The following is an 11,649-nucleotide window of genomic DNA, read 5'->3' as shown; positions in this document are numbered from 1 at the left end:
CCATAGAGACCGGAAGTGTGTCCCTCTTGCTTCCGGTCCTAGATTTGGAGCCAGCGCCCCCGCTGGGCCGGAGGGGAAGTGACGCTGCTGTCGGGAACATGGCAGCGACGGCGACTGTCCCATCGTCGGCTACGACCTCGGCCACGACGACAGCCACTGCAGCGGCTCTCGGGGAGGTGGAGGATGAAGGACTCCTGGCGTCGCTGTTCCGGGACCGCTTCCCGGAGGCCCACTGGCGTGAGCGGCCCGATGTGGGCCGTTACCTCCGGGAGTTGAGCGGCTCGGAGCTGGAGCGGCTGCGGCGCGAGCCCGAGCGCCTGGCGGAGGAGCGGGCGCAGCTGCTGCAGCAGACGCGCGACTTGGCCTTCGCCAACTACAAGACCTTCATCCGCGGCGCCGAGTGCACCGAGCGCATCCACCGTCTCTTCGGCGACGTGGAGGCGTCGCTCGGCCGCCTGCTCGACCGCTTGCCCAGCTTCCAGCAGAGCTGCAGGTGCGGCGGGCCCGGCGCTAAAGGGGCTTTTAACGACTCTAATAGCTGACATTTATGATGATAGAAATAGCTAACACTTACGTGGCTCTTACTACGTGTCAGGCTCTGCTGTGAGCATTTTCTTAATCCATTTAAACTTCACAACAGCCTTCGAGGCAGGTACTGTTATTCCCATTTTATGTATGAGGAAGTTAAGACTCAGAGGTGACTGTCCAAGGGCACAGCTAGTAAGTTTCGAAGTCAGAATTGGAACCCAGCAGCACCTCCTTCCCCCATAGGTGTTGTGAGCACTAAACCAAGAGAATCCATGCAAAGCACTTATCCTTGGGTCTGACATAGTTAACGCTTTACACTTGTCATCTTAACATATGTGCATGTTTGTGTAAATATATATGTACACACACCAGCTCAGACCAGAGGTCACCTGCTCCAAAACTCATTAATAGGAAGCTGACAAGGAAATGCTCCCATTTGGGGGCAGCAAAAATTATGAAAAAAAATCCCTCCTTTTTGATCCATCTTCTGCCTCCCTAGATCTTAAGTCCATTATCCCTAATTCTGCCTCCCAGCCTTTCATGGTAAAAGTTTCTTTTCTTTTGGGTCTTTGGATATTTGACAATAGCTTTTGTACCCTTCCACCCGCCTAGAATAAATAGGGGACTTCATAAAGCCGGTCTCTGCAATTATGAAGAAATGGAGCCTGTGGTGGGAACTAAGGTTGAACGATAGCATAGGAGATTAAGAGGCTGAGGGAACTGGGGGTAAGGCTGTAGCTTGTAGGCTAGTTCAGTGCATTATTACCAAAATAATAACAGCTTTTATTAAAGGAACATTTACTGTGTCAGGTTCTGTGTTGAATGCTTTATACATATCATCTCATTTAATCCTCACATCCTTATGAGGTGGTTCCTACTGCTATTTTACCAATGAGGAAACAGTTCAGAGAGCCTAAGTACCTTGCCACAGCTAGTTAAGTGGCAGATCTAGGTTCAGATCTTTTTATCATTTATTAGTTGTGTGATCTTGGACAAGTTGCTTAATCTCTCTGGGATCAAAGTTTCCTCAAGAGTAGTAGTATTTACCTCAAAAATTTGGTGTGAAGATTAAATCAGATAAATCATCCAGCCCAGTGCCCAGTTCATATTAAACGCTTGGTAACTGTAGCTAAGGTTTGGGTGCAGAGCAGTGAGCAACCAACATTCTCCTGACTGTTACTAGGAACTTTGTGAAAGAGGCTGAGGAGATCAGCTCAAATCGACGGATGAACACGCTGACTCTAAACCGGCATACAGAAATCTTGGAAATCCTGGAGATTCCTCAGCTCATGGACACCTGTGTTCGGAACAGCTATTATGAAGAGGCCCTGGAGCTTGCATCCTACGTCCGCCGACTGGAAAGGAAATACTCTTCCATCCCTGTCATCCAGGTAGCCAGCTTGCCCAGAGAGGACTGAAACTGACGTGCTTGTAATCAGTAATTCTGTGGTCATCACCGAAACTTTAGGCAGAAGATTTAGGGCAACTCCCTGCAGTTTCACATCAGTTTCTGCCAGCAAGGCAGGCTTGAACATAAGAGGTGCATTCACTCAATTGTTCAACTGATAAATGTTAATCGTGTGCCAAGCACTAATGTCAGTGCTCGGGATACAATGTGAACAAAGCAGATGAGGTCCTGGCTCTCATCAGTGTAACCCGACTATTGGCAAATGAGTGAATAAATAGTATGATGCTTTCAGATAGTCGTGAGTGTCTGAAGAAAATAAACCAGAGAACGTGGTAAAAGAGACTAGGGTGGGTTACTCTGGGTAGAGTGGTCAGGAAAGGCTCTTCTGGAGAGCTAACATTTATGCTGTGACACAGGTGATGAGAAGGTGCCAACCACAAGAAGATGTGGGGAGAGAGCAAACCAGAAAGTGGAAAGAATAAGTACAGAGGGCTGAGGAGGGAAGAAGTTGGAATGTTTAAGAAATACAAAGACATCCAGTGTGACTGGATTGCAGCAAGCAGGGGGAAAGCGTCAGGAAGCAAGTGAGGCAGGAGAACCAGCAGGACCTGCAGCCACAGTGAACCAGATCTTTGTTAGTGAACCTGTATGCATCAGCTTTAGAGAATCTACTTTGTGTGTCAGGAAACCAGTGGGAATATTGGTCTGCAATAGTCAGGGTTAGTGGAATGGGTTCCAGGGAGTGTCTTTCCCTATGTGTGTGTAGTGTGACTCACCCCCTTTATTGTCAGGGCATTGTGAACGAAGTGCGCCAGTCCATGCAGCTGATGTTGACCCAGCTGATCCAGCAACTGAGGACCAACATCCAGCTCCCTGCCTGCCTCCGTGTCATTGGCTTCCTGCGGCGCATGGATGTCTTCACCGAGGCTGAGTTGAGGGTGAAGTTTCTTCAGGCCCGAGATGCTTGGCTCCGTTCCATCCTGACTGCGATCCCCAATGAGGATCCCTATTTCCACATCACAAAAACCATCGAGGCCTGCCGTGTCCATCTATTCGATATCATCACCCAGTACCGTGCCATCTTCTCAGATGAGGACCCTTTGCTGCCCCCTGCCATGGGGGAGCACACTGTGAATGAGAGTGCCATCTTCCATGGCTGGGTGCTGCAGAAAGTCTCACAGTTCCTGCAGGTGCTGGAAACTGACCTTCACCGGGGGATAGGCGGTCGCCTGGACTCTCTGCTGGGCCAGTGCATGTACTTTGGGCTGTCCTTCAGCCGGGTAGGGGCTGATTTCCGGGGCCAGTTGGCTCCAGTTTTCCAGCGGGTGGCCATTAGCACTTTCCAGAAAGCAATTCAGGAAGCAGTGGAGAAGTTCCAGGATGAAATGAACTCCTACACCCTCATCCTGGCTCCAGCCATCCTGGGCAGCAGTAACCTGCCTGCTGCTGTGCCAGTCACTCAGCCAGGAACCCTGCAGCCGCCCATGGTGCTTTTAGATTTTCCACCCCTTGCCTGCTTTCTCAATAATATTCTGGTCGCCTTCAATGATCTGCGCCTTTGCTGCCCTGTGGCCCTGGCACAAGATGTGACTGGGACCCTGGAGGATGCCCTTGCCAAGGTGAGCACATGCTGTTGGCTCTCTACTGGGACCTTCCTTGGTAACAGGTGGCCAAACTTTTGTAATAACCCAGTTCCTGTGACAGTGGTGCCTGCTGACTTAGAGAGGTTTAGGGATTTTTCTGGTTGAGACGCTCTGGTTAGTCCCCCTGCATGGGACCTAGCAGTGGCTCACCTGTAGTAACAATTCAGTAATGTATTAGTTTTCTATTGCTGCATGACAAACTTGCACAACCATAGCAGCTTAAAACAACATACATTTATCATTTCCAGTGTTGTTTTGTTTTGTTTTTAGATTGGCACCTGAGCTAACATCTGTTGCCAATCTTCTTCTTCTTTTTCTTCTTCTCCCCAAAGTTCCCCAGTACCTAGTTGTATATCCTAGTTGTGAGTGTCTCTGGTTGAGCTATGTGGGACGCCACCTCAGCATGGCTTGATGAGCGGTGCCATGCCCACGCCCAGGATCCAAACCAGCAAAACCCTGGGCCGCTGAAGTGGAATGCACGAACTTAACCACTTGGCCATGGGGCCAGCCCCTCATGTCCAGTTTGTGTGTGTCAGGAGTCCAGGCACAGCAAACTGGGTCCTCTGCTCACAAGATTACAATCAGTGTCAGCCAAGCTGTGGTCTCATCTGGAGCTCGGGGTCCCCTCTTAAGCTCATTCACATTGGCTGATTTCTGTTCCTTACAGTTGTAGGACTAGGCCTTCAGCACCTAGAGGCCGCCCCACTCCATAGGCAGTTCATGTTGTGGCTTTTTGATTCTTCAAGGCCAACAGGAGACATCCCTCCTTCCTGAGTCTCTTTTAGGGATGTTCTCAACCCTCCTTTAAGAGGCTCATCTGATTAAGTCAGGCCTACCTAGGATAATCTCCCTCTTGATTAATTCAGAGTTAACTGATTAGGGACTTTAATTACATCTGCAAAATCCTTCACCTTTGTGCCATACTCTATTGGTTAGAAACAAGCCACAGATTGTGTCTGCACTCAAGGGGGGGAGATTACAAAAAGGAGTGGATAGCAAGGGGCGGGAATCACAAAAGCCGTCTGAGAATTCTGCCTAACACAAGTAACAGTACTACCACTACTAATATCCTAGTATGGTGCACATTTTCTACACATTTAAATCTTTATATATGGGGATGCTTCTTAAAATGGATGACATCTTATAAATCGTCAGCCAAGTGGCAGTTGTGATGTGGTTGTATAAAATCTTTCTATTGATGTTCTCCTGTAATAAAGAGCAAGAAAGCATGAGCACTGACACTTTTTAGAGTCAATGGAATTCAGATAATACTAATCAGCTAATATTTATGTAGAACTTACTTTGTGCCAGGTGGCATTCATCATATTTTACATGTATTAAGACTTGATCATCACAACCCTATGAAGTAGGTCCTGTTGTTGGCCCTACTTTAGATGAAGAAACTGAGGCAGAGAGGGCATGGAGTACTTAAATAATCACTTGGAAGTCACAGAACCACTAAGTGGCACAGCTGGGACTTGAACCCAGGATGTCCAGCACCTGAGTCTATTCTTAACCCTGTCACTGTGACTCCTGTCTGTAATGTCACGTAGGCTGCTCTGTTATTTATATATGGAACTTTCTTTCCAGCTGTTTTCTTCTTTACAATTTTCTAGTGGTCCTAGCTTCCTGTAACCTCAAAGGCCTTACTCAGTAGAAACCTTTTAGAGATTTGCTTCATTTTCCTGGATCCAATATAGTTCTAGTCCATCTCCCATGGGAGTCAAGCACAGTGTAGTCTCTGTATAATTTCATGATGCTCTTCCACTGGAACTGGACACTGTTCCATTAATGAAACAAGTTGGGTCAGAAATACACCAATGAAGTGGCAGCACTCTGGAGATTGACCACAAGTCTGAATTTAAACAAGATAGTGATATAATGTACTGTTTGGAACTCCTTTCTTCATGAAAACTTGAGGGATGCACATTTGTGCTTAGTTTCATGCACTACTGATGGTGATAGACTACCCCAGTGATTGATGGTGTCCTTGTCTCTTAGGTAACCAAAATAATCCTGGCCTTCCATCGTGCTGAAGAGGCTGCCTTCAGCAGTGGGGAGCAAGAGCTTTTCGTCCAGTTCTGCACTGTCTTCCTGGAAGACCTGGTTCCTTATTTAAATCGCTGTCTCCAGGTCCTTTTTCCACCAGCTCAGATAGCACAGACCTTAGGTAAGAGAAAGGAGAAGAAAAGATTTTTTTAAACTGCTTTATTGATATAATTCATATACTAAATAATTCACCCATTTGTAAAATTCATTGTTTGGTATTAAGTGTACAGAGGTGTGCACCATTACCATTTTGGAACATTTCCATCACCCCAAAAAGATCTCTCATGCCCATCTGTAGTCATTCCCCAATCCCACCCTTAGCCCCTGGCAACCACTGGTCTATTTTCTTTTTTGTTTTGTTTTGTTTTGAGGAAGATTAGCCCTGAGCTAACATCCACCATCAATCCTCCTCTTTTAGCTGAGGAAGATTGACCCTGAGCTAATATCTGTGCCCATCTTCCTTTACTTTTTTATATATGAGATGCCTGCCATAGCGTGGCTTGATTAAGTGGTGCTTAGGTCTGCGTCCAGGATCTGAACCAGCCAAGCCGGGCGGGCCACCAAAGCTGACAGCGTGACCTTAACTGCTATGCAATCGGGCCAGCCCCTGATCTACTTTTTGTTGCAATAGATTTGCCTTTTCTGGACATTTCAAATGAAATCATACAATATATGTGAATACCTGGCTAAATGGAAGAAGCCAGTCACAGAAGAACCACAGATTGTATGATTCTATTTATATGAAATGTTTAGAGGTGTTTTAAAAATATTTATCCCAAACTGTCTTCAGTTCCCTGTGCCCTCTCTGCGCCTGTGAAGGGGGCGTGGGAAGCACTGCTCCAAGGGCAGTGGGCCAGCGATGGCACCAGCAGAGCGGCTGCTCTCCGCTTTCCCCCAGCTTCTGCCTTGGGCCTGTCACGGGGAACCGGTGCCTGCCTTGGTTCTCGGGCTCTTACTCCATCCGCCCTACACTGTGCTGTTCCAGATCACCTTCAAAGTCTCACTTGACAGTATAGCTTCCTGTCCCATATCATAAAGATGAATTTTGTGTGGAAATATGGTAGCTGTGTCTGAACTTCCTCTAAGTGTTTTTTCTTTCCTGTGACATCAGTATTTTAACTTATTAAACGTTTTTTCCATTCCCTTTCCCTACCATGGGTCAGGCGTTCCACCCACTCAGCTCTCCAAGTACGGAAACCTCGGGCACGTGGACGTCAGCGTCGTCCAGGAGCCTCTCGCCTTCATCCTGCCCAAGAGGGAGACGGTCTTCTGTCTAGACGAGGAGGAGCTGGTGCCCGAACTCCCAGCCCCGGCCCCAGCACTCCCCGCCGAGGAGCCGCGCCTCGAGCCTGCCCCTCTGGCCTCCTCTGAGGCGGGGCAGGAGGAGGAGCCTGGGTCGGCGGAGCCGCTGCCGCCTGACGCGCCCGGTGCGGGCCCCTGACGGGCCTTCCCGCCGCCGACCGGCGCGGTCCCCGGGCTCGGGCGCCGGGCTCCCGGCAGGGCCCGCTGAGAAGGAGCGCCGCCGCGGGTGTGGAGGCCTCGGAAAGCGCGAGTGCGTCCCAGGGGAGAGGCTGCCGAGGGATTCAGGAGAGGAGACCGAAGGGGGAACCTCCGAGTGCTGCTTGTAAAAGGCTGATTGTACGATAAGAAATGGAATTCAATAATAAAGCTGACTGACGTCACCGAGAGGCGGGCTGCGCAGTGTGGGCGGTGCCAGCGCCCCCGGGAGGCGCGTGGGAACTACGCTTCCCGGCGTTCCTGGCGGCGGAAGCCTCGGCTACGGAGGCCGGCGAGGGACGCGGGTGGGTGGCTCCGCTTGGGCGCACCATGGGCCTGCTGCTGGGGTCGCTGCAGGCGAGGGCGCGTCGCTGCACGGGGCCGGCCCTCCTGTGGAGAGAGGGGGTGGCGGGCGGCAGCGCCCGGGCCTGCAGCTCCACGCCTGCCTGGGACGGCCTCGAGGGCCCGGCGCGCCGGCGCTCCTACTGGCGCTACCTGCGGCGTCTGGTGCAGGGAGCGCCTGAGCCGCCCTACTCGCGTGTGTGCCAGGTCGGGGACCCGGCGCTGCGGGCCGTGGCAGCCCCGGTAGAGCCGGCACAGCTGGCGGGGCCGGAGCTGCAGCGGCTGGTGCAGCGGCTGGTACAGGTGATGCGGCGCCAGCGCTGCGTGGGCCTGAGCGCGCCGCAGCTGGGGGTGCCGCTGCAGGTGCTGGCCCTGGAGTTCCCCGAGGCGCTGTGCCGCGCCTGCGCGCCGCGCCTGCGCGAGGCCCGGCAGATGGAGCCCTTCCCCCTGCGCGTGTTCGTGAACCCCAGCCTGCGGGTGCTGGACAGCCGCCTGGTTACTTTCCCCGAGGGCTGCGAGAGCGTCGCCGGCTTCCTGGCCTACGTGCCCCGCTTCCAGGCCGTGCAGATCTCAGGTGCGGGGCGGCGAGGGCCCTGTGGTGGCTGGGTAAGCGCGTTCATCTGTTCCGTCTGTGGAGGCGGCGGCCTCGGATCCCACGAAATGGTTTCTGCGAAGTTCCAGTTAAGGTGTAGACACGTTGACGGCTGACCAGCGGAGCCTCCTGGCATGAAGAAAGGGCAGGACCCGGGAGCGGAGGGGGTTCAGGCCCGACAGATTGGGATGGGGAAAGAGGCTCCTGTGAGAGCAGAGCCAGCTCAAGTGGGGCACAGGGGTGAGGGACCCAGTCCCACTGTTAGTTCACACTCGGTCCTCTGCTCTGCCCTCTTGTTCGCTCTGTGTCTTTCTGTCTCTAACACACACACACTTCTGTTCTAATTAGATTTGTCATGGTGGAGTGAAAAGTGGGACCCAGTTTTGCCCAGTCCAGGATAATGAGGCAGCCATCCCCGGTCTGTCGTACCACAGGATGTTTTGCCGAATGTGGTCCTTTGCTGGAGTTGGGATGATTGTTCCTCTTGAGCAAGGCACTTAGTCTAAGAGGGTCAGAAAGTCGACGGTATCCCACTATTTTATGTTGTACCAAGCTGAAATGCTTTGTTAGGAATTGAAAGCAAACAGCAATATTTCAGAAGCGCCGGGAGTGTTCAGAGGGGAAGCACCTTGGGAAGATCATTTCTCATCTCAGCCCCGTAGTGGCCCACCAACCGAACTGTCAGAGTTGGGAACCAGGTTGAATACTTGGTAATCGGCAGAGTTGAGGCATCATTTATAGGAAGGACAGGGGCTGCTGTCAACATTCCCTTCTGATGCTGCCTCCTGTGAATAGAACAGCCAGGGACAGGGAGAGGGTAGGGAGGTTGGCAGTGATGCAGTTCAGCATGTCCTTACCCAGGCTGTCACTTCCTTTGCAGGGTTGGATCCTAGAGGAGAGCAGGTGGTGTGGCAGGCGAGTGGGTGGGCAGCCCGCATCATCCAGCATGAAATGGACCACTTGCAGGGCTGCCTGTTCATTGACAAAATGGACAGCAGGACATTTACAAACATCCACTGGATGGAAGTGAATGACTAAAGCTTTCCTGCTACATCTGAGGATTCTGAAAACCAAGACAAAAACATTTCAGCTGGGCATGTCTGACTTGGGATCGACTTGGTATTGGCTTGGCTCTAACAGAAAACAATAAACTTCCAAAGCATGGCAAACTGAGATGGAGGAAGATGTTTAAAGTGTTTGCCCTGAAATGAACTATGAACAAAAAATAGTGCCTTCAACTTGAGAAGAAAAATAACTTCCCTAAAGGAGTGAACATTTCCTGGCAATTTTGTATGGAGATAAGTGAGGCAAATAAATAGCCATTCTCAGTAGACATTTCTTTCTTTCTTTCTTTTTTGAGGAAGATTAGCCCTGAGCTAACATCTGCTGTCCATCTTCCTCTTTTTGCTGAGGAATACTGGCCCTGAGATAACATCCGTGCCCATCCTCATCTACTTTGTATGTGGGGATGCCTACCACAGCATGGCTTGCCAAGCGGTGCCGTGTCCTCACCCGTGATCCGAACCGGCAAACCCCAGGCTGCCGAAGCAGAACATGTGTGCTTAACCACTGTACCACCGGGCCAGGCCCTCAGTAGACATTTCTTAAGACTTGTGTAATCTCTTCTCAAAGCCAAGATTTGATAATAATGTGGTTCCAAAATATCTGAAAGCTGTGTTTAAGAATGAAGGTTAAGGTGGTTGACTGTCTTCACTGACTTCTTTTGACAAAGGGCTTGTGGTGTGTCTTACCTGCAGTGTCTCCTTTGCCTTGGACACCAGTGTCCTTGTGAGGGTAAAACACAGGGCAGAATGGCCCCGGTCCATGGAAGTGTTTAATGACAATACTACTGTAAATGAGCGCCCACACATTTTAACAGGTTCAGATACAGTTTAGTAGGTCTCCAGCTTTTGCCTTCCACCTTTAACAGAGCTGGGGAAGATTTTTCTGCTGAGATCTCTTGGGCAGCTGGTACCTGGCTATTCTTTGGGAGGAGGCCATGGAGCACGGCTAGGGGAGGGGTGACAGTTGAGAAGGAGCAATGAGCCTCTTTCTGTCACAATTAGAACAGAAACAGAAAGCAGAACTTGTGCTTCCTGGTCACCACACTTATTTTGGAAAAATAAATTAGCATCATGCTGGCCAATGTTTAGCCTTAAGACACTGTCAAGCTTTGTCAAGAGGTGAAGGAACTCATTTCTTTACATACTTGTCTTACCTCATTTTTATGCCAAGTTTTGCAACACAGGTTCTCTTACCAAACAAAGTCCTCAAAATCCAAGTACTTACGTAGTAAGTCCAGTAAGTTGTTTAGAGAAAATGTGCTTTAAACAGCAGTTAATTAAAGGAACACAGAGACCCACTGTCCTCTATGGCTTTCTCTAAACGGGCCAAGTCTGGGGGCCTGTGAGGCCAAGCAAAAGTGAACTGGCTGTGTGTGCATTAAATGTTGGAGAGGAACAGGACGCGGCAGTGCCCCGAGGTGAGGTTGAAGACCCAACTATTGGGGAAGTCTCTAGAAAGCGCTCATTTATACTGAAAACATGGGTCCTTATGAAAATTAGAATTCAAGGAGCCTCCTTTCCCTTGGACAATGTCCAGAAGCTCCTGCAGGGTGGCACCAGAACATTCTGATGCTTCCTTACAGTGCTCTGAGATTAACATCCCTTAGTAATGCCTTTGTAATAGAGATCAGTAGCATATGCCTGCAGCTTTTTGACCCAGAGGCCCAAGAGTAAGTGATTGCTCAGAATGGACCTCGGAGAAAGCCTGAGACTATCTTGCTGAGAATATGTGAGAATTACTGGTGTAACCAAATCCACATTGGAGGAAGGATTTGGTCAGCTAGCTCAAGACACTACAGCCCAAAGGCAACAAATCCTCACATTTCCAATAAGGAAAATTTCTTCCACCTCAGGCAGATATATCAGTCACAAAACCACAAACACAAATCAGCATCTTGAGCTAATAAAAGTTTTAGAAGTCAACTTCCACAGTGAAAGCCAATGTAGGCAGAAGGTTTAGAACAGAAACCCCAGGTAGGGAAGAAGTGAATTTCAGATTAAGCATTTAGGGCAGGAAATTCCTCTGCATATATTAGCCATGTTTACCATAGATGGTGAGGCGTCAGCCTGTTTGTTCAGCCTCATTAGTGAACGGGACATTGATTCACCCTGTCACTGGTGGCATAGAGAGAGAAATGGAAAGGCAGGGCACCTGTGAAAGCTGTCACTAGAACTATGAGGATGAACCACAGCCCTAAAGTTTCTGTTAACCCCTGTGACCTGTCAAGGTGTTCAAGCAGAAATGAGGAAGGTTCAAAAAACAAGAAGCAAGGACCTGATTCAAGTAAAGGTACCTGGAGGTAGAATTAAAAAACACAGCTAACTAACATCAAGCAGTACAAGCAGGGGACAGCTGTTAGTCCAGCATTTACAAACACTAATTGGTGGCTGAGGGCACATGACTAACCAAGAAGTCTGTGGGAATTCCTGAGTGAGGGACAAAGATTCCAGCCACAGTTGCTGCATAAGTGTCATTTGCAGGTCAAGCCCACTGATGCTCCAGGTACTGAGAGGGGAGCTAACTCA

The 11,649-nt window shown here is 50.0% G+C and overlaps 1 protein-coding gene across 3 annotated transcripts; it reads left to right on the top strand.

Moving 5' to 3' along the window:
* The first annotated feature begins 78 nt into the window (after window positions 1–78).
* On the top strand, window positions 79–9,768 carry COG8 (component of oligomeric golgi complex 8). Of its 3 annotated transcripts, XM_070613770.1 has the most exons (6): window positions 99–493; window positions 1,712–1,919; window positions 2,728–3,555; window positions 5,581–5,749; window positions 6,792–6,968; window positions 8,940–9,768. In XM_070613770.1, the coding sequence occupies exons 1-6, from the start codon at window positions 99–101 to the stop codon at window positions 9,095–9,097; spliced, it is 1,935 nt and encodes a 644-aa protein (XP_070469871.1). In that variant the 3' UTR covers window positions 9,098–9,768. The 3 variants fall into 3 exon arrangements, with proteins under 3 accessions (XP_070469870.1, XP_070469871.1, XP_070469872.1); XM_070613769.1 differs by lacking the exon at window positions 8,940–9,768 and having other exon boundaries at window positions 79–493; window positions 6,792–7,314; XM_070613771.1 differs by lacking the exons at window positions 5,581–5,749; window positions 6,792–6,968.
* Window positions 9,769–11,649: the final 1,881 nt, after the last annotated feature.

The sequence above is a fragment of the Equus przewalskii genome, chromosome 3 (genome assembly GCF_037783145.1).
Source record: "Equus przewalskii isolate Varuska chromosome 3, EquPr2, whole genome shotgun sequence".
Classification (NCBI taxonomy): Eukaryota; Metazoa; Chordata; class Mammalia; order Perissodactyla; family Equidae; genus Equus; species Equus przewalskii.
Note: the sequence above shows the minus strand (reverse complement) of the source record. Positions and strands in the feature narration are given on the sequence as shown.

What these genes read in the sequence shown, in the direction of transcription:
- COG8 (XM_070613770.1), top strand. Translation starts at nt 99, where the DNA reads ATGGCAGCGACGGCGACTGTCCCATCGTCGGCTACGACCTCGGCCACG. An exon ending in CTTCCATCCCTGTCATCCAG is followed by an intron (nt 1,920 to 2,727) that starts GTAGCCAGCTTG and finishes CTTTATTGTCAG; the next exon opens with GGCATTGTGAACGAAGTGCG. An exon ending in TCAGATAGCACAGACCTTAG is followed by an intron (nt 5,750 to 6,791) that starts GTAAGAGAAAGG and finishes ACCATGGGTCAG; the next exon opens with GCGTTCCACCCACTCAGCTC.